Below are 23,795 nucleotides of genomic sequence, written 5' to 3'. Positions count from 1 at the left end.
TCAGATTCAGGCTAAATGACAGGTCGTAGGCAGGCACAACGACTCTGGCCAATGTATGTATGTGACATCTACTAAGGTAATAACTTGTAATTTTTCAGGAGTAGCTCTCTGTAGGAGCCATTCTTTGCATATTTTGCAGAATTGGCCATATAAAGACACTTTCTTGCATTGTTTGAATGTATTTTGTCCTCTAGAAATAAATTGTCCGTCCCTCTCTTGTTCCACATAGAGGTAGTTCTGTTTCTCATGGTTAACTAACACTATTAATTCAGTTCTATGGGTTCCCCCGAGACCTGTCATGCTCCCCCGAACCAGACGTCTTCTGATGTCATCTCAACCCTCCCCCTCCCAACCACAGTCTCCGCTCTCTTCCAGATTTGGAGGCGCATTACTTATGCTAACAAAGCTATTTTGTCAGTCCACACTGAGATTCATTGAAGATTATCAGGGAGGAAAAAATGATAAAGAAAAACAGTGTGATCAATCTGCTATGAGAATATGATGTGTTCTCTCCCATCAGATCTCAAGTAATACCTCCTCTGCGGTAATGCTGATGACCCAGTGCCACAGATTTATAACAACTCATACGAGCCAAGTCCATATACAGCTCTGGCAAAAATTAAGAGACCACTTTCAAATGTTAAGTTTGTCTGATTTGTCTCTTTATAGGTATATTAGTTGAAGAGCCCGGCGCTGCCCGGGCATAGTAACTACCTACAGTTAGTTATAACAAATTATAATCATTATATCTATATATATAAAGCTGAGAGTAGAGCCCCGCCCATTCCGCATAGTCACAATCACTATAATATCCCACATCATCCCATCAGCCAGAGCTACCGGACTACTACCCCTAATATCCCACATCATCCCATCAGCCAGAGCTACCGGACTACTACCACTAATATCCCACATCGTCCCGTCAGCCAGAGCCGCCGGACTACTAATATCCCACATCATCCCGTCAAAGCCACCGGACTGCTACCCCTAATATCCCACATCATCCCATCAGCCAGAGCCACCGGACAACTACCCCTAATATCCCACATCATCCCGTCAGCCAGAGCCACCGGACTACTACCCCAATATCCCATATCATCCCGTCAGCCTGGGGTCAGAATCAGAGCGCTGAGTGGAACGGTCCTAACTTCCATACCAGGGACCCCTTTAAGAAAGGCCTGGGGTGAGAATCAGAGCGCTGAGGGATTTACCCTAACTTCCATACCGGAGATCCCTTCAAGAGAGGCCTGAAGTCAGTACCAAAGCGCAGAGTGGATTTGCCCTGACTTCCATACTGGAGATCCCTTTAAGAAAGCCTGGGATCAGAACCAGAGCGCTGAGTGGATTTGCCCTGACTTGCATACAGGAGATCCCTTTAAGAGAGCCTGGGGTCAGTACCAGAGCATTTGACGGCAATTGCCCTGACTTCCATACTGGGGATCCCTTTAAGAGAGGTCTGGGGTCAGAACCAAAGCGCTGGATGGATTTGCCCTGACTTCCATACTGGAGATCCCTTTAAAAAAGGCCAGGGGTCAGTACCAAAGCGTAGAGTGGATTTGCCCTAACTTCCATACCAATGATCCCTTTAAGAGACCCTGGGGTCAGAACCACAGAGCTGAGTGGAACGGTTTTAACTTCCATACTGGGGATCCCTTAAGAGAGGCCTGGGGTCAAAACCAAAGTGATCTGTGCTCCTTTCTGAGGGGGCAGACAATGGCTGGGAGCTTATGTTCCCATGGATGCCAGATTTCTCCCATCCAGTCAGTGACTGCTGAGGTGTTGTCAAGTGGGAAAATTTGCTCATAGCAACCAATCACAGCTCAGCTTCTTTTAACCAGCTCTGGTGAAATGAGAGATGCTTAGTGATTGTGTGCAAGGAAAACTGTTGCTCATAGCAACCAATCACAGCTCAGCTTCTTTTGAACAGCTCTGGTGAAATGAAAGATGCTTCGTGATTGGTTGGTGATACACACATACATTCAGTTCTATATATATAGATTTTTGAGTAAAATGTAAATTGTTCTTTTAGTCTACAAACTTCTGACAACATGTCTCTGAATTTCCATGCAATTAATAGTTTTTTTTTCCTGAAAAGGATAAATGGTCAAGATAAAACAAAACAAAACAGTGCTTTCAGACCTCACATAATGCAAAAAAAAAAAATCATAATAATTTAGAAACAACAATACTAACGTTTTAACTCAGGAAGAGTTCAGAAATCAATATTTTGTGGAGTAACCATGATTTTTAAAAACAGCCTTCATGCGTCTTGGCATGCTTTCCACCAGTCTTTCACATTGCTTCTGGTGTAAAAATGTAAGCAGTTCTTCTTTGTTTGATAACTTGTGACTATCCATCATCCTCTTGATTACATTTCAGAGGTTTTCAATGGGGTTGAGGTATGGAGAATGGGTTGCCCATGACAGGGTTTTGATGTGGTGGTCTCTTAATTTTTGCCAGAGCTGTGCATCCATATATCTGCAGTGTACAGAATGGCAGCACTGTTTCACCTATGATCACAATATATACTGGAAGCAGCATTATATATGCTAGGGTGGAAGAAACTGCCATATCCTAGAGAGATATATCCACAGTGACACTCTAAAGCCCAGGATCTACTGGTAAAATTATTATCCACTAGATTATGGCCCGATGCTATCGCATCAGGAGGATGCGATAGCATCACACCTCTTGCCATGTTAACCCTCAACACACACACTCCTCTCACCTTTCACCATCTCCACTCACTCTTTCACTCCACATACGACCCTTTCTCTCACTCCGTCTCTCATACTCACGCCGTCATCGCCGCTGCTCCACGATCCCCGACATCTTCCACCGGCGCCATCCTGGATCCAGACGTTGTCCACGCCGGCGACATGTTCTTGCGGCGACGCCATCTTGAGTATCGTGAAATCCCGTGATACTCAAGATGGCGTCGCCGGAAGAACATATCGCCGGCGTGGACGACGTCGGGATCCAAAATGGCATCGGCGAAATCTCGCGAGTTTTCGCCGACGCCATTTTGGATCCCGACGTCGTCCTCGCGGCGACATGTTCTTGCGGCGACGCCATCTTGACTATCGCGGTATTTCGCCGATCCAAAATGGCGTCGACGCAAGAACATGTCGCCGGCGTGGAGGACGTCTGGATCCAGGATGGCGCCGGGGAAGAAGATGTCGGGGATCGTGGATCAGCGGCGATGACGGCGTGATTATGAGAGACGGAGTGAGAGAAAGGGTCGTGAGTGGAGATGGTGAAAGGTGAGAGGAGTGTGTGTGTTGAGGAGGAGTGGTGTGTTGAGGGTTAACATGGAAAGAGGTGTGCGGTGACGTCATCGGTTACCACTGGATGGAAGTTGTTACAACCGGAAGCTGCTTAGGGCATTTATTATTATAGATGGTCACTGTGAGGATGATGACACTTCCCAAAAGCAGATTACCAGTACTAACTCTGTGCAGACACTGAACAAGCACGGAATGCTGGGAGACTGCAGCTACGACACTAGTACCAGTCAGTATGTGGTAGATGTTTCCTGAGCTGTTTGCATCACTATATTGGTCAACTCTGCTGGCCTGATCAGATATTGTGATAATGATCGTTTGGGAAAATGATCATTACATCATTAGCTTTCAAAAGTAACCCAATTAAATAGGGAATCCTGAAAATGAGCAGCACATGGCATCAGCAGTCCGTCCCTTCACATGCTGACCATCTCTGTACATCTAAGTACAGCGATAGATGAAGCAGTTATACAGATCTCAGGAAAGCAGTCACAGTAATAATACGCAGAATGTGATGATAAATAATTACCTGGAATCTAAGGGGCACTGATCCTATAACTACATTTTTGTGTAGTAACCTATATGGAATAGCCAAAAACTTGACACATACCTTCTGCACGTCATGTGCAACCAACTGAAAACTGGCCAAAGATCATCTAAGGCAAAAAATACCAATGCATCCAACACTGAACACTTCAAGGGAAATTACTCCTTTTTAGTTTACGGTCCACAATGTGCAGGACAAGTAGTGTTTGCCTACTTACCCTCCTTAGGTGTCGCCCGTGAGGACTGGTCTGTGTGTGAAGGTGCAGTATAGCCCAATGATGAACTACCTGAATGTAAAGGAAGCATAGGGACACATTAATACTATGGATAGGAGCGCGAGTTACTACAAGACATGAGGAACTTTACATCTGGATAACCACAGATGATGAGCATGGCCTACTTACAACATGCTGTCATTTTGTGATTTTTTTTTTAACCTTCAAGAGTCACAAAATGGATAAATATTAATGAAAGTAACACCGCTTCTTTCTATGTTTCATTTACATCATTTACTTGTTATTGCTTGCAGAATAGGGACCTGTATCCATACCATGCGTCAGTCCAACAAGCCTTATGTGATTGACGGCTTTACCTCCAACGAGGCTCTCGGTTCATGCAAGTATTTCATGTCCTAAAATCTGGAAGCAATTGCTATGTGAAATGCAGACAGCAATCCTCCTCCTACTGCAACCCCGGAGAAGGGGGACACTTTCTGTACTGTAAATTACTAGGCTCGTCTAAGTCAATCTGTTTATATGAAAGCATAAAAGCTTGAACTGCAAACTAGTGCAGGTCATAGAAATGCAAGCAACCGTTCATTACATTCGCATCTGCATCTACTTTAGTCCTATGGATTAAAGACGTTTTGGACATGACAATTCAGTTTACGGATATCAAAACATTGAAGCAAAATGCAAGTCTCCATATAAAATGGCTCTTTCACAAGACCTTTCTATCATATATGGGATATTATACCCTTAAACATGATGTAGTCACCATTACTTGCCAGCTTAATACTAATTGGGAGATGAGTTATGGCCATGGTTGTAGCAAATGAAATATTAGAAAGGAAATATTTGTTGACAATTGTGATTTATCACCATGAGGGATAATCTGTGCACAGAATGCCAGCAGCCATTGCTGCCAGTACATGGTGACCCCAGTGGGTCAGGGGTCATTGGTGGTTGAGCAGTGTCTGAGACCTGTGGCACATGGGACACAGATGTCTACTCTGTCTCATGAGTGGGGCGCAGACAGTTATTTCCTGCTCTGTGGATGTGGGTCAGTAAAGTGCACAACTGTAATGTTTGCTACAAGTAGAGGGACAGATCCAAACTAAGCGGGATGGTGGCAAGTATATATATACTATATATACTATATGCACACGGCCACATTATTAAAATGAATAACAAATAAGTAAAAATATGGAAACTGGGGGAAAAATTTACATTGAGAACCTAATACAGGCAATTTCCGTCAACGGCAGCATTCCTTTTTGCTATTTGATACTCTTATTTCCAAATGAAGTATGTGAAAAGTGTTGAACATCTTGGCACATAGTCATTAAAACAAATCTATATGTCTCAGTGTATGCAGGGGCTGCAGTTGATGGTCCTTAGGGGCCACTGATTACAAGAATTTAAGTCGATGATCCAAAAACTGAATAAAGCGATAGTAGAGCTTTGAATATAGTTGAGCATGCATATTTGCTGCTTCCTTTGAAAAGTCTGGTTCTAAAAGTTCATTTAGAAATACTCAGCTATCTGTAAGTACAAGCCGCGGAATGCCTCGTCATGTAATTGTTGCGCTCCTGAGGGTTCAGTCGCCACAATGGTACTGCACCTCCTCCTGAGGTGTGGTACCCCACCATCCAGGTAAGGTGGAGACACCTGACCGCGCTCCAACACCTGCATCCCACACAACACAGTAGTGTAGCAAAGCACCCTTTGGTGGCTCCCTGCTTGGAACACGAAGCATGCTGGGAGGCGGGTGGAGTTTAGGTTGCATCAAAAGAGCGGGAAGAGTTTAGGATTTAGTCAGTCTGACAGAGTCAGTCTGTGAGAGAAGCTCCCCTGAGAGGGATGGATGAAGGAAGTGCTGCAGCCGACCTCAGTGACCTGGGTCCGCTGGCACAGGAAAGGAACTTGGATAGAAAGCCTGACTCTCTCCATAAGAAAGAAAGGATTAGTACGGAACGTGAGGAGAAGAAGAGAACTAAGGATCAGGGTTAGAGGAGAACCCGTCCCAAGTTCTAAGCGCAAGGCCGGGGTCCGGTCCCTGAGGTTGCATGGATACTAATGGTCCTGCAGCAGACACCATAGGAATAGAAGTTGTCACCGCTTTATTCCCACATCAGACTTGGGGGCACAACAGCAACGATAGTGAGCCGGGACAGGGTAGTAAGGAGTCCCCGAAGCAGGCTACAGCTGTCTGCCGTACAAGTAGAGTTCATAGGAACATCTGACAGGAGGAACTCCAGTGTAACTCAGTACTGTGAGTACTTCACTAAAGGCGCTAAGAGGGAGACGTTCAGAAAAGGCATATATATGTTGGCGGAGTGTTGGAAAGGAGTGCTTCATCTTGCCTGGAAGTTGGCTGAGCCCCTGACCCGGAGGACACGGCACCGAGGCGGGCACCTGTACCTGCAACAGACTGAGTAAAGCTTTGGAACTACATGCCCTGGTGTCCTCCACTTATTCCTGTGTCAACACACCCAGCACTGCTACATCCTTGTGCCTAGCCCTGTGCCCGACACTACACCATCTACATGTCACTTCATCTCACTGCCCTGGGACTACAGCCCTGCCTGTGGAGGGCTATAACATCATTGCTGCACCCCACCATCTGTTCCAGAGGATCTGTCTGCAGCGTCGGCTTAACATCTTCATTGCCGAACACCACAGGTGGCATCACGACTCATTCATTCATAAACTTTAATCATCATAAGCACACTGAACATTTCCCCTTTGTTACGCTGGACGCACAGGGCCACGGGCCGGGTCCTAGCTGCCATCACATCTCCCATTGAAGCTCATCAGGCCCAGTACTGAGTACCCCACAACCCTGGGAGGGCGACCCAACTTTGTGTCACGAACAGGATGATGAAGCCTGGTGCCACCGGGTTCTGTTTGCCTAGGATTTATTGGACTTAAACATTGCTGAGAATGTGTAGAATAACCAATTTAATAGACTGTAAAATGGACTCTAAAAATGGCCGCCGGCGCGGAGAAGAAGGGCGTGACAATATGGGTGGTCCTAAGAAAAGACCGCGAACAGTCCTGGGCCTCCCCTGTCTGAACTTCTATGCAACTGCAACATGGCCCACCCCCCGAGGGGTTGGGATACTGGCTTGGTATGGAGGAGTAGGAAGAAGACGCCGCCCTCAGAAGGAGGGGTGAGAGCCAGTGGCGGGAAAAGAGCCCGGGAAGAAGGAGGAAGAGAGAGAGAACGCCATCACGGAGGACGGGCGGAGGCCTGGAGAACGCGATAGAGAAAAACCAGTTGCTCCCAGGCAGCCCCAGAGGGGCATACGACCGCTGCGATACCATCTACAGTGCCCACCTCCACCTCCAAACCGGTGCTGCCACTGGATGTGGCCTGCCAGAAGGAGATACATGCGAGTCCCGGAGCAAGCGGTGGAGCAAGGGCTGAGGCTCTACCCGGACCTGGCGCGGCCACGCATGTCCACCCCGGAGGTCTTGGTGGACGTCAACCCTGCACCAGTACCGACCCAGCTGCTGTCCGTCTACCAGGCAGCCTCAGGGGTTATGGTTGCCATTGTTCGCCACCCTGTACCCGCGCAGGAACCGGAGCTTCATCGAGGACCACCAGGTACGGTCACTGCCCCGACCATGATCCTGGTGTTAGGGACGGTGCCTGTGGACAGAAACAGTCCAGTGATTGCTCAGGCATCAAGTGACAGCACCCAAATGGCGCTATACCGGCAGCAACAGATAGTAGTGCCGCTAACTGCAGTACCGCCTGAAATTGAGGAACAACATCCATTGGTACCAGCTGCCACCACCTCGTGCTATGTGAACCCACAAGCAGGAAGAGGATGTTCACAAGTTCTTCCCTGGAAGCAGCCCAAGTCATCAGCTTCCAGTACCCCAGGAGGGGACCACCAACATTAAAGAGCATACCAAAAACTAACTCTGTTACCCAGGAGGGTATTTGCACCATTGTGCCTGTTTTTCTATTTTTGTTATCATGATGTTCCCTGTTGATTCCAGTTTTGTTGCCCAGTTTTATTGGCAGCGTTTTTCTTATTGAGCTGTGGAGATCATGGACACTGAATGATCCGTAACTGTAATGTATATAGTTGCACCTCTTTAGGTGCCCTTTCTTGGTTTTACATAGCCCCTTTTTGGAATAAGGACTACCTCACTTGGAGCATGGCTCCCACCAAAAGGATACTGCAAGAGATCCCGGCTGGGAGCGGTGTCCAGCACTTACAAGAATTATTGACATTTTGATGTGAAGTATTTTATAATGTGCCTCATGAAAGTATTAATATATAGAGATCAACTTTTATACAGAATCTAGTTATTAGCAGTAACTATTAGGAATGTTTTAATAAAGAAATGAAAAATTTGAATAAAGATAAAGATTTGAAAGATGCAGGTGACGAACCAGGCATCAGCGGTTGTCACTCAAGGTTAATAATAGGAAGTAGAAAATGTGAAAGAAGAAGTGATGAAGGAATGTGTTAATGATAATACTTGAAATAGCACTTTGAATTAGGAACTGTAGTAAGATATAGATAGTTAAAATTGTTTGCAACTTTCAAGAGTCAGTGCGTCCCACATTGGGAAGTTTAGATAAGAACTGTTTATTTAGCATTACAAAAATTTTGTATGTTCCTGTATTTGTCCATCTTTGCTTCTTTTGAAGCCCACGGACGTGCTGTGTTTAACGGGGGGTATGTGGCACCCCGGAGGGTTCAGTCACCACAGAGGTACTGCACCTCCTCCTGAGGTGTGGTACCCCACCATCCAGGTAAGGTGGAGACACCTGACCACGCTCCAACACCTGCATCCCACACAACACAGTAGTGTAGCAAAGCACCCTTTGGTGGCTCCCTGCTTGGAACAAGAAGCGTGCTGGGAGGCGGGTGGAGTTTAGGTTGCATCAAAAGAGCGGGAAGAGTTTAGGATTTAGTCAGTCTGACAGAGTCAGTCTGTGAGAGAAGCTCCCCTGAGAGGGATGGATGAAGGAAGTGCTGCAGCCGACCTCAGTGACCTGGGTCCGCTGGCACAGGAAAGGAACTTGGATAGAAAGCCTGACTCTCGATAAGAAGGAAAGGATTAGTATGAACGTGAGGAGAAGAAGAGAACTAAGGATCAGGGTTAGAGGAGAACCCGTCCCAAGTTCTAAGCGCAAGGCCGGGGTCCGGTCCCCGAGGTTGCATGGATACTAATGGTCCTGCAGCAGACACCAGAGGAATAGAAGTTGTCACCGCTTTATTCCCACATTAGACTTGGGGGCACAACAGCTACGATAGAGAGCCGGGACTAGGTAGTAAGGAGTCCCCGAAGCAGGCTACAGCTGTCTGCCGTACAAGTAGAGTTCATAGGAACATCTGACAGGAGGAACTCCAGTGTAACTCAGCACTGTGAGTACTTCATTAAAGGCGCTAAGAGGGAGACGTTCAGAAAAGGCATATATATGTTGGTGGAGTGTTGGAAAGGAGTGCTTCATCTTGCCTGGAAGTTGGCTGAGCCCCTGACCCGGAGGACACGGCACCGAAGCAGGCACCTGTACCTGCAACAGACTGTGAGTAAAGCTTTGGAACTACGTGCCCTGGTGTCCTCCACTTATTCCTGCATCAACACACCCAGCACTGCTACATCCTTGTGCCTAGCCCTGCGCCCCACACTACACCATCTACGTGTCACTTCATCTCACTGCCCTGGGACTACAGCCCTGCCTGTGGAGGGCTATAACATCATTGCTGCACCCCACCATCTGTTCCAGAGGATCTGTCTGCAGCGTTGGCTTAACATCTTCATTGCCGAACACCACAGGTGGCGTCACGACTCATTCATTCATAAACTTTAATCATCATAAGCACACTGAACATTTCCCCTTTGTTACACTGAGCGCCCAGGGCCACGGGCCGGGTCCCAGCTGCCGTGACATCTCCCATTGAAGCTCATCGGGCCCAGTACTGAGTACCCCACAACCCTGGGAGGGCGACCCATAATGATCATAACAAACATGCAAGTACATGGACTATGAGGTCTCCAAATTATCAGCAGACACTGTGGAATTAGTAATGTGTGAAGCATTTATTAGCTCTTCCAAGTTCAGACTATTACTAGAGAGATGAGCTCTTAGATAAGACCCCTTCTACATAACTATATAAGTAGGCACGGCCCTTGTGACTGTTGGACACATCTATATATATATATATAATCATCACTCCTGCTTCATATTTATACAGAAAGCACCTGAGCCCATCATTGCTGAGCTGATACTTACTTTCCCTGAGGTAGCTGAGATGAGAAAGTAAAACTTCTGTGTTGTAGACAGATGTGCTCCTCTGGAAATCCTCCTTTGTCATTTTACAGAGATCCTTGCCATCCATATTCTGAAATAAGGATGAATCAATGTCTATGAGTCCATACTCCTTGATCGCCCAGTCTAGCCATTGCCGCACATGGTCTTGACTCCACAAGGTGGGATCTGAAGGAGGAAGGGAAAGGATACTTTATTGAAGGATTTCTGATCTTGATGTCACAAAAAAACCTCATAAAATTGCTACATTGTATCAAACGGCTTCCATTATATATATATATATATATATATATATATATATATATATATATATATATATATATATATATATAGCTGAGTGTATATATGTGTGTATGTACGAATCCACGCCCACTCCACATAGGGCTCTTCAGCTAGATTTTTATAAATAGTCCTGAATAAAAACATGTCTCATGTGAACCCATTCAACGAGCTAATATCATATGAAGTAACACAGACAAGTACATTATCCTTTCAGGGATAGTATCAATAGTGCTGAGCGAACGTGCTCAGATAAGGTGTTATACGAGCAAACTCAGGTGCTAACAGAGTGTCTTCGTCAAGCTTGAAAAAATATGTTCCAGTTTTAGAGGCTCAACACATGCAAGAATTGCCTAATAGCTGCGAGACATTCAACCGCGGGGACTCGAACGTATTTTTCGAGCACGCTGAAGACACTTGGTTAGCAACCAAGCGCACTTTGGTAACACCTTATCTGAGCATCACTGATATACAGTATTTCTTAGCTACTTCGTCAGTGTGTGCATATAAAACACTGATGCCAGCAGTCCTGCACTTTTCTGCTAATATAGAGAGGTCTTTATAATTATTACTACAGTACACCTCTCCCCTCCACTGGAATACTATACTGGATCTTGTGAGTGTATTATATCTGATGGTGTGAGTAGAGAAATAGGTGGAGATACCTGCTGGCACAATGACTCTCCTCTCGTTCGTGGTCATGTTGGGTGGAGGAATGTTTTTTTCGTCCATATAGCTATTGTAAGTCATTCCATTGTTCTCAGATCCGATAAGTTTGCTGCATTTGTTCACACTGCAGTCGACAGGAGACTCCCTGAGATGAAGAAAAAGAAGAGTCAGTGTGAGACCAGTGATAAAATCCTGCTCAGAGCTTCATGTATAAACACAGACTGTACAGGCAACAATAAAGGTGGGTGACCTGCACTTGTTAAAGGACTGCTGATCTGCACTTATGAACGCAAAAGATCAGATATAGATAGTTTAGTGCGCACAGGCGGTCATTGTTCTCAGCAACACATACTGGTTACACAGGACAATTTGCTGCCGAAAATGATTAGATTATTAATTTTTTTTAACTCACACTGCCCAAACTCCTCGCAGCATGAATCATAACCGGTTGCATGATTGCAGCTAGGTATAATATTCTCTGAAACACTTTGGCTTTTTAAGAGAGAATATACTTTTGAGATTAAGCCGAGGACTATAGCTGGAGACCATATTACTCTGCCTCCGACCAGCTCCTCTCAGCACTGCTAGATATGGGTGACAGGTCTCTTTATTATTCACATCTAGCAGCATTAAAAAAACCTGACCAGGGGCGGAGCCGGACTAGTATGCTGTCAACCAGGGGCGGAGCCGGACTAGTATGCTGTCAACCAGGCACGGAGCTGGACTAGTATGCTATCGACCAGGGACGGAGCCTGGCAAGCATGGTCACTGGCCAGATCTCCAAAGTATATTTTCTTTAAATCACACAGCATTTTCGGGAACAATATACCTGGCTGTAATTCACGCTGATTGCCGTTTGAGCAGCATGAATAGATTGACGGGTTTGCGTTAAGCAAGGATTAACCCCTTTACCCCGAAGGTGGTGTGCGCGTTAATGACTAGTCCAATTTTTACAATTCTGACCACTGTCTCTTTATGTATTTATAACTGTTAATGCTTCAACAGATCCTGGTGATTCTGAAAACTGTTTTTCATGACATATCGTACTTCATGATTGTGGTAAAACTTCTTCGATATTACATGAGTTTATTTGTGTGGAAAAAAAAACAGAAATTTGAATTTTCAAACTTTGAATTGCCAAGCTCTTAAATCATAGAGATATGTCACACAAAATATTTAATACATAACATTTCCGACATGTCTACTTTACATCAGCACAATTTTGGAACCAACATTTTTTTTTTTGTTAGGAAGTTATAAGGGTTAAAAGGTGCACAGCGATTTTTCATTTTTTTCAACAAAATTTACAAAAATGTTTTTTTTTTTTTTTAGGGATCACATCACATTTGAAGTCACTTTGAGGGGTCTATATGACAGAAAATACCCAAAGTGACACCATTCTAAAAATTGCACCCCTCAAGGTGTTCAAAACCACATTAAAGAAGTTTATTAACCCTTCAAGTGCTTCACAGGAATTTTTGGAATGTGGGAAAAAAAAATTAACATTTAACTTTTTTTCCGAAAATCTTTTATTCAAGAAAAATGTCACATACAGATATAACATGTATAACAATATGGATAAAGACATGTATATTCAGATAGTTATCAATATTCATAGATACGAATGGAAAGCAAAGATGCCAAAATAGCAAACATTTAACTTTTTTTCACAACAAAGTTAGTTCAGATCCAGTTTTTTTTTATTTGGACAAGGGTAACAGGAAAAAATGCACCCCAAAATTTGTTGTGTAAATTCTCCTTAGCATGTCTATACCCAAATGAGGGCAAAAACCACTGTTTGGGTGCAAGGCAGAGCTCGGAAGGGAAGGAGCACCGTTTGACTTTTTGAATGGAAAATTTGCTGGAACAATTGGAAGATGCCATGTCACTTTTGGAGAGCCTCTAATGTGCCTAAACAGTGAAAATCCCCACAAGTGACATTTTGGAAACTAGACCCCTCAGAGAACTGATCTAGATGTGTGGTGAGCACCTTGAACCCCCAGGTGCTTCACAGAAGTTTATAACGTTGAGCCGTGAAAGTATTAAAATCACATTTTCCCCACAAAAATGTTATTTTAGCCCCAAATTTTGCATTTTCATAAGGGTAACAGGAGAGATTGCATCGCACAATTTGTCTTTTTGAATGTAAAATTGCCTGGAATCATTAGCGGACATCATGTCCCATTTGCAGAGCCCCTGATGTGCCTAAACAGTGGAACCCCCCACAAATGACCCAATTTTGCATTTCTATAAGGGTAACAGAAGAAATTGCACCATACAATTTGTTGTGCAATTTCTCCTGAGTTCACTGATACCCCATGTGGTCGAAAACTACTTTTGAGGCACAATGCAAAGCTCAGAAGGGAAGAGGCGCCATATTGGCGTTCAGATTTTGCTGGAATGGTTTGAGGGTGTCATGTCACATTGGCAGAGCCCCTGAGGTGCCAGAACAGCAGAAACTTCCTATATGTGAACTCATTTCACAAACTACACTCCCCAATGTATTCATCTAGGGGTGCAGTGATCATATTGACATCACATGTGCCTTACATAATTTTATACCATTGTGCTTTGAAGAAAGAATAAATTACATGTTTACCAACAAAATGTTGTTTTAGCCCTAAGTTTTTAATTTTTCTAAGGTTTAATAGGAATTTTTTTACAGCAAACTGAGGTCCATTTTTTCCTGAGTTCGCCAATATCCTACATGTAATAGGGAAATATTTTTCAGGCACAATGCAAAGCTCAGAAGACAAGGAGTGCCAATTTTATGGTTTGCAGGTACCATGACCTACTGGGAGAGCCCATGTGCCAGAACAGCCAACCCCCCCTTAAGTGACTCTGTTTTACAAACTACACCTCTCAATAAATTAATCTAGGGGGGCAGTGATCATATATTAACACCACGGGTGTATCACAGAATTTTATACCATTGAGCTGTGAAGAAAAAAATGACTAACTTTTATTGGTAGCACTTCAGACACATGGCATTTTTTTTATGGTTTTCTGTTCTGATTCTGACTTTTGGGGGGCAAAAACCAGCAGTTCAGGCAATTCTTTTTTTGGGGGCGTTTATGACGTTGCTTTTATACAATAACTATTTTATAGTAAAAATTATTTTTGTATTGCTTTATTCTATTTTCTAATTTTTTTGATGATGGAGCTGTATAGTGGCTTGTTTTTTCCAGGACAAGATGACATTTTTAGCAGTACCATGTTTATTGATATCTGTCTTTTTGATCGTGTTTTATTCCACTTTTTGTTCGGTGGTATGATGATAAAGTATGTTCTTTTACTTGTGTTTTATTTATTTTTTATGGTGTTCACTAAAGGGGTTATCTAATTGGACTGTTTTAGGGTATGTGCACACGTTGGGGATTCTGCTGCGGATTTTTCCGCGCCGATTTTGCTAAATCCGCAGGTAAAATGACCTGCGTTTTACCTGCGGATTTATGGCAGATTTACTGAGGATTTTCTGCAGATTTCTCCTGCGTTTTTACATCGGCGGATTCCTATAACGGAGCAGGTGTAAAAAACGCTGAGGAATCCGCACAAAGAATTGACATGCTGTGTATTCAAAACCGCTGCGTTTCTGCTCGGATTTTTCCGCAGCATGTGCACAGCGGTTTTTATTTTACACTGAATATAATGGTACTGAACACCGCACGTGTGACCCTTATAGGTCAGTTCGTTATGTATGTGGCGATACCAAATGTGTGCTTTTTTTTGCTTATTTTTTTCATACAAATATGTATTTATGAGTAGAATATGTTTAGATTTTTTTATTATTTTTTTATATTTTTACAATTATTTATAATTAAAATGTTTTACTTTTTTACTTTGTCCCACTATGGCACTATCATTTTATGCAGACTGATCGCTTGTACAGCATCCCTGTGCTATGCAAACTGTCAGCTCTGCACTGACAGATAAAGTTGCTGATCATGCTCTGATTTCATCATGATGACAATGGGTCGCCATAGCAACAATCGGGACCCCGCGTCGCGCCACAGGTTATCCGACCAAAGGGCAGAGATGCTGTCATCCCTCTGACTGCTCCCAGAATGCTGCAATCGCATTTGATCACAGAATTTAATGGGGTTAAAGTGTCGGGAGCGGTGCGGGACTACTGCTCGCACTTAGTGCCGGGTGTCAGCTGTCAGAATCAGCTGACAGCCGGCAGCAATCACCTGCATGTAATAATCTGTCCAGCGTCAATAATTACCAGGGGGCATAAACGTATTATTACTGACAATGATGGAAAGGGGTTAAAAATAATTTTCCCCAATGAATAAGCATTTTGCTCTTTGGTCAAAATACTGGCAGCCTGCGCGATTTTCGGAAAACAAGTGATCTTAAGAATGCTCGTTCACAATAATTCTTTGCTAGGTGAAGTGAATGGGGCATCAGACAGCACGGATCGCCTGTCAGGATAATGTTCCAAAGAAGTCCAAATAGATGTAATAGAGAATAGACTTTACTTCTACGCGTTTCGTGGTGATCACACCACTTCCTCAGGACAGTCACTGTAGCAGCCGCCAATGCTAAGTGCAGTGGTTGTGTCTCACACAACCATAATAGGTGAGTGAATTTGATTTTTCTCTCACGAATATTCCGTTTATCTTGGATAAGGCCCTATGTGCGCTCTATATTCCTTCTAGCTACCAGTCACAATACTCAGCTAATGTAAATGCATATTATGCTTGCCTCTTTCACATTGCTAATACCTGACCGCATCGGTTTACTGGTGTGTTATCTGATCCTAATACAATAAATCGAATCTAATCTGAAAAAACAGTTTCCCACCCCCTTCCCCCACCAAACTATTTATATAGGTATGTTTCTCTGTAAATGAGAATGTCATCCATACCTTTAATTATGCAACTGTTACCTCGTCAAATAAAGGTAGGGATGACAAACATTTGTGGAGAAGGAGCTAATAATTTTAACAGATTTAGTTTATCTCGGTGAATTAGTTATCGTATGTTAAAGAGGTCATGGCAAGCTTGCAATTATCTATAAGATAGGTGATAATTTCCATATAGGTAGGGATCCAACGCCAGCAATTTAATAGTGATGGTTGAGCATGCACATTACCGCTTTACACAAACAGTCTGTGGCATTTCATCCAAGGCCTATGGGACTTGTGGAGATAATCAATGTGCATGTTCAGCTGCTGCTCTATTCAGAAAAAGAACTAAGGATCAGTGGGGGGACCCAGTTGAGGAGGCTTCGGCGGACATCAACGTGCCAACTACCTTATTGATAGTTTATGGTATATAAAGATGGTATAATTCCAAGCCACTCACTGTATTTGACTACTAATAACATTTTAAATGCATGTATCAATGAAATTTGTGTGTATACTGTATCTTTTACATCAAATACAAGAGCCACATGCGATAATTATTTTGTACTGATTCTACAATAGTGAGCTGCACTCACTATTCTGCTGGTGCAGTCACTGTGTACATACATTACATTACTGATCCTGAGTTACATCCTGTATTATACTCCAGAGCTGCACTCACTATTCTGCTGGTGCAGTCACTGTGTACATACATTACATTACTGATCCTGAGTTACATCCTGTATTATACTCCAGAGCTGCACTCACTATTCTGCTGGTGCAGTCACTGTGTACATACATTACATTACTGATCCTGAGTTACATCCTGTATTATACTCCAGAGCTGCACTCACTATTCTGCTGGTGCAGTCACTGTGTACATACATTACATTACTGATCCTGAGTTACATCCTGTATTATACTCCAGAGCTGCACTCACTATTCTGCTGGTGCAGTCACTGTGTACATACATTACTTCACTGATCCTGAGTTACATCCTGTATTATACCCCAAAGCTGCAATCACTATTCTGCTGGTGCAGTCACTGTGTACATACATTACTTCACTGATCCTGAGTTACATCCTGTATTATACCCCAAAGCTGCAATCACTATTCTGCTGGTGCAGTCACTGTGTACACACATTACTTTACTGATCCTGAGTTACATCCTGTATTATACTCCAGAGCTGCACTCACTATTGTGCTGGTGCAGTCACTGTGTACATACATTATATTACTGATCCTGAGTTACATCCTGTATTATACCCCAGAGCTGCATTCACTATTCTGCTGGTGCAGTCACTGTGTACATACATTACATTACTGATCCTGTACTGATCCGGTTACATCCTGTATTATACCCCAGAGCTGCACTCACTATTCTGTTGGTGCACTCACTGTGTGCATACATTACATTACTGATCCTGAGTTACATCCTGTATTTTACTCCAGAGCTGCACTCACTATTCTGCTGGTGCAGTCACTGTGTACATACATTACTGATCCTGAGTTACATCCTGTATTAGGCTGGAGTCACACTAACCGACGCAAAATACGGTCAGTATTTTACATGCGTAATACGGATGACAGACCCCTAAATAGTGCTCCGTATGTCATCCGTAATCAAGGTGTGGTCGCGTATTTTGCGCATGTCAGCATCCGTATGCAATCCATATGGCATCCGTATGGCGAGATTTTCTTGCAGTCTTGCAAAATGGACATATAATGGAGCCCTATGACAGGGTTTCTAAAAGACACCGGGTGCGTATTTCTCGCAAGTCACACGTGTGGTCCGTGTGTAATCCGTTTTTTTTGCGCACCCATAGACTTGCATTGGCGTATTACGGCCGTAGTACGCTGACAATCGCAGCATGCTGCGAGTGGCACGGAGCGTAGGATACTGAGGAGAAATATACGCCTGGTGCGAGTGACCCCATAGAAAATCATTTGTCCATGTCTAATGCGTGCTTTTTGCGCCTCTCACTCTCCCGTATTCCTCGCCAGTGTGACTCCGGCCTTATACCCCAGAGCTGCACTCACTATTCTGCTGGTGCAGTCACTGTGTACATACAATACAGATCCTCAGTTACATCCTGTATTATACCCCAGAGCTGCACTCACTATTCTGCTGGTGCAGTCACTGTGTACATACATTACATTACATTACTGATCCTGAGTTACATCCTGTATTATACCCCAGAGCTGCACTCACTATTCTGCTGGTGCAGTCACTGTGTACATACATTTCATTACAGATCCTGAGTTACATCCTGTATTATACCCCAGAGCTGCACTCACTATTCTGCTGGTGCAGTCACTGTGTACATACATTGCATTACTGATCCTGAGTTACCTCCTGTATTATACCCCAGAGCTGCTGTTACGGCGGCGGAACACGCTTAAAAAAATATAAATAAAGCGTGTTCGCCGCCCGGGGTCCACCATGCGGCCGATGTAATAACCGCTGCTGAAAAGGCAGAGCACCAGGACGGTAATGTGCACAGGGAAGGACTGCACCTGGGCACGAAAGCAAGCTCTGTTGGAACTCACAGAGCTGCACACAAGAACACAAACACAAAAACACTGAGTCTGTATATACTGCACAGATAATCAGCGGCACACGTGCGGTAGCCAGAGATTGGGGTAGTTAGAGACGTCACTACCACCAAATGGACTTACTGTGACTGGACGTGTGCACGGCGTCGCAACTGCAGACGCCCAAAACGGCTGCAAGCGCAATAAGCAGGCGCAATGCAAGACGCTGGCTGCTGTAAAAGGTGGAGCTTGAGCGCGCTGGCGCTAGCGCGCACAATGGTTGTATACCAATCACTCACACATTCGTATTATTAGAGGGAAGGGGTTTCTTAATAAGTCATTCACCAGTCCAAGCATCCATCACCAAACACACAGTAGCAAGTATGGAAAATACTAGCGCATGGCATAGCGGTCATGCGCACTTTTTATAGCGTACGGGACCTGCCGGAAATCTCCAGCATAACCAATCAAATCAGGAGCAGGACCTGAGCACCTGACTCCTGAACTTCAATGAGAGCTAGTCCCGTGAGCATGCTCAGAAGCAGGGAAAAAGGATAGCCTCAGGAGACAAATGTGAGAATCATGGGTTGCTGCATATGCATAGAATGACCCAGATTCCTAACAGCTGCACTCACTATTCTGCTGGTGCAGTCACTGTGTACATACATTACATTACTGATCCTGAGTTACATCCTGTATTATACTCCAGAGCTGCACTCACTATTCTGCTGGTGCAGTCACTGTGTACATACATTACATTACTGATCCTGATTTACATCCTGCATTATACTTGTGGCGCCCCCAGGAGTATGGTCGCCACAAAGGCATTGCCTTCCTCCAGGGAGGGTGATGTCATGCTTGGAAGCAAGGAAGGGTCTCTCTGACAGTTAACCATTGCATACAACACAGTTCCCACTCCAGGCCAGCAGAGGGAGCTCTGAACCAGAATTGGGGGAGGAGTGCTCTCTGAGGGCCAGGAGGGGAAATAGTCAGTTAGTGTGAGGAGGGCAACGTGTGTAGACATGTGGAGAGAAGCTGGAGGTTGAGCTGAGGAAAGAGAGCTCCCTCCCAGTGAGAGCGCATGATCTGGAGCCTGGTCTCCACGGTTGTATGGATACTGACGGTCCTGCAACAGAAACCAGAGGAGTAGGAAGCTGTAAATGCTCTATTCCCAACTAAGACTCGGAGGCACAACAGCGACGGGTGAGCCAAGAGAGATAGAGGGCTACAGCTGTCTGCCATACGAGGTAGTTCTAAGAGAAGATAAGAAGGAGGAACTTCAGTGTAACACTGTACTGCATGTACCTCAAGCCAGCGCTAGGAAGGAGACTACACAACCCATCTGATAGAGAGATCCCTGAGTTGCTTCCAGGCTAGCCTGCTCCTGTGCCATCTGTAACCAAGACCCTGGACTGCGTTTGCCAAGTAAAGGTAAAGAAACTGCACCCTGTTGTGTCCTTGCCTCCTTCCTGCAACATCCTCAGCACTGCTACATCTCTGTGCCAAACACTGCACCCTCTTCCTAAACATTCTGCTACACTGCCCTGGGACCAACAGCCCTACCTGTGGAGGGTTACAACATCATTGCTGCACTACACCATCTGTCCCAGAGGATCTGCTTGCAGTGTCGGCTTAACACCTCCCTTGCCGAACACCACAGGTGGTGTCACGAATCACTTATAAACTTTATTCCCAACTCAACCCCTTTTACATGGGTGCCCAGGGCCATGGACCGGGTCACCGCTGCTGTGACAATCCCCTCTGAGAGACCGGCCCGGTACCGAGTACCCCACAGCCCTGGGAGGGCGATCCATACTCCAGAGCTGCACTCACTATTCTGCTGGTGCAGTCACTGTGTACATACATTACATTACTGATCCTGAGTTACATCCTGTATTATACTCCAGAGCTGCACTCACTATTCTGCTGGTGCAGTCACTGTGTACATACATTAGATTACTGATCCTGAGTTACATCCTGTTTTATACCCCAGAGCTGTACTCACTATTCTACTGGTGCAGTCACTGTGTACATACATTACATTACTGATCATGAGTTACATCCTGTATTATACTCCAGAGCTGCACTCACTATTCTGCTGGTGTAGTCACTGTGTAAATACATTACATTACTGATCCTGAGTTACATCCTGCATTATACTCCAGAGCTGCACTCACTATTCTGCTGGTGCAGTCACTGTGTACATACATTACTGATCCTGATTTACATCCTGTATTATACTCCAGAGCTGCACTCACTATTCTGCTGGTGTAGTCACTGTGTACATACATTACATTACTGATCCTGAGTTACATCCTGCATTATACTCCAGAGCTGCACTCACTATTCTGCTGGTGCAGTCACTGTGTACATACAATACATTACTGATCCTGAGTTACATCCTGTATTATACTCCAGAGCACCACTCACTATTCTGCTGGTGCAATCACTGTGTACATACATTAGATTACTGATCCTGAGTTACATCCTGCATTATACTCCAGAGCTGCACTCACTATTCTGCTGGTGCAGTCACTGTGTACATACATTACTGATCCTGATTTACATCCTGTATTATACTCCAGAGCTGCACTCACTATTCTGCTGGTGTAGTCACTGTGTAAATACATTACATTACTGATCCTGAGTTACATCCTGCATTATACTCCAGAGCTGCACTCACTATTCTGCTGGTGCAGTCACTGTGTACGTACATTACATTACTGATCCTGAGTTACCTCCTGTATTATACTCCAGAGCTGCACTCACTATTCTGCTGGTGTATTCACTGTGTACATACATTACTGATCCTGAGTTACATCCTGTATTATACTCCAGAGCTGCACTCACTATTCTGCTGGTGTAGTCACTGTGTACATACATTACATTACTGATCCTGAGTTACATCCTGTATTATACCCCAGAGCTGTACTCACTATTCTACTGGTGCAGTCACTGTGTACATACATTACATTGCTGAACATGAGTTACATCCTGTATTATACTCCAGAGCTGCACTCACTATTCTGCTGGTGCAGTCACTGTGTACGTACATTACATTACTGATCCTGAGTTACCTCCTGTATTATACTCCAGAGCTGCACTCACTATTCTGCTGGTGTAGTCATTGTGTACATACATTACTGATCCTGAGTTACATCCTGTATTATACTCCAGAGCTGCACTCACTATTCTGCTGGTGTAGTCACTGTGTACATACATTACATTACTGATCCTGAGTTACATCCTGTATTATACTCCAGAGCTGCACTCACTATTCTGCTGGTGCAGTCACTGTGTACATACATTACATTACTGATCCTGAGTTACATCCTGTATTATACTCCAGAGCTGCACTCACTATACTGCTGGTTCAGTCACTGTGTACATACATTACATTACTGATCCTGTACTAATTCTGAGTTATTTCCCATAATTATACTTCAGTATTATAACCCAGTATTATACTCCAGAATTAAGTTAAAAAAAAGTATTTTTTTTAATTTTTATTTGCTTTAATCAATTTGATTGCCAAAAACTATACATTTGGTAAAAAAAAATAATACAGGCACAACAATGTTTCTGCACAATAAATACTGTAAAACAAAACTAGAAAAACACTGGCAGAATTTCATTTTTCTTTTTCTTAAGCTTCACTCCTCTTGGACTTTTTTCCCCATAGTCCAGTACATTATATGGTAAAATGAATGGTGACATGCAAAACTGCCGCTTACTCCAGCAAAAAATCAGCCCTCATATGGCTGTTAATGGAAAAAATAAAATGTTATGGCTCTTGGAAGCAGGAAGGGGGGACAAAAGTACAAAAACTAAAGTCAGCTTCCGTAGCGAGGTTTTAACCCCTTAGTGACAGAGCCTTTTTGCAGCTTAATGACCGGGCCAATTTTTACAATTCTGACCACTGTCACTTTATGACGTTATAACTCTGGAACGCTTCGACGGATCCCGCTGATTCTGAGAATGTTTTTTTCATGACATATTGTACTTCATGATAATGGTAAAATTTCTTCGATATGACTTGCATTTATTTATGAAAAAACAGAAATATGGCCAAAACTTTGCAATTTTCAAACTTTTAATTTTTATGCCCTTAAATCAGAGAGATATGTCACGCAAAATACTTAATAAATAATATTTCCCACATGTCTACTTTACATCAGCACAATTTTGGAAACAACATTTTTTTTGTTAGAACTTATAAGGCTATGTGCACACGTTGCAGATTTGCTGCGGATCCTCCACGCGGAATCGCTGCAGATCTGCAAGTGATTTACAGTACTATGTAAATCAATGGGAAAAATAAAATAGCTGTGCACATGCTGCGGAAAAATCCGCTTGGAATCTGCAGCGGTTTATTTTAAGCAGCATGTGAATTCTTTTTGTGGATCCGCATGCGTTCTTACATCTATTCCATTATAGTAATCCACAGGTGTAAAAAACGCATGCCAATCCGCAAAGAATCCGCACAAAAAACGCACAAAAGCCGCAAAAAAAAGCACGGATTTTGACCTGAGGATTCTGCCAAGAGATGCAGATTCTGTGCAGAAAATTCTGCAGGGAAATCTGCAATGTGTGCACATAGCCTAAGGGTTAAAAGTTGACCAGCGACTTCTAATTTTTCCAACAAAATTTACAAAACCATTTTTTTTAGGGACCACTTCACATTTAAAGTCACTTTGAGGGGTCAATATGACAGAAAGTACCCGAAAGTGACACCATTCTAAAAACTGCACCCCTCAAGGTGCTCAAAACCACATTCAAGAAATTTACGTGCTTCACAGGAACTGAAGCAATGTGGAAGGAAAAAAATTAACATTTAACTTTTTTTACAAACATTTTATTTCAGAACCATTTTTTTTATTTTCACAAGTGTAAAAAGAGAAAATGAACCACAATATTTGTAGTGCAATTTCTCCTGAATACGCCGATACACTATATGTGGGGGTAAACCACTGTTTGGGCGCACGGCAGAGCTTGGAAGAGAAGGAGTGTCCCTTGACTTTTTCAATGCAGAATTGGCTGAAATTGAGATTGGACACCATGTCACGTTTGGAGAGCCCCTGATGTGCCTAAACAGTGGAAACCCCCCACAAGT

At 43.8% G+C, this 23,795-nt stretch overlaps 1 protein-coding gene across 1 annotated transcript in view; it reads right to left on the bottom strand.

Moving 5' to 3' along the window:
• FLI1 (Fli-1 proto-oncogene, ETS transcription factor) overlaps positions 1–23,795 on the bottom strand; it is a 119,407-nt gene that overhangs the window by 25,244 nt on the left and 70,368 nt on the right. The window contains exons 3-5 of the mRNA XM_073569977.1: positions 11,294–11,442; positions 10,314–10,517; positions 4,049–4,117 (exon numbers count right to left, since the gene is read on the bottom strand). Coding sequence (XP_073426078.1) covers positions 4,049–4,117; positions 10,314–10,517; positions 11,294–11,442 — 422 coding nt within the window. The remainder of the gene's footprint in view (positions 1–4,048; positions 4,118–10,313; positions 10,518–11,293; positions 11,443–23,795) is intronic.

The sequence above is a fragment of the Dendrobates tinctorius genome, unplaced genomic scaffold, assembly GCF_039654945.1.
Source record: "Dendrobates tinctorius isolate UK_male_01 unplaced genomic scaffold, ASM3965494v1 ptg000028l, whole genome shotgun sequence".
Lineage (NCBI taxonomy): Eukaryota > Metazoa > Chordata > Amphibia > Anura > Dendrobatidae > Dendrobates > Dendrobates tinctorius.
The sequence above is the reverse complement of the archived record's forward strand: the minus strand, read 5'-3'. Positions and strand labels throughout refer to the sequence as shown.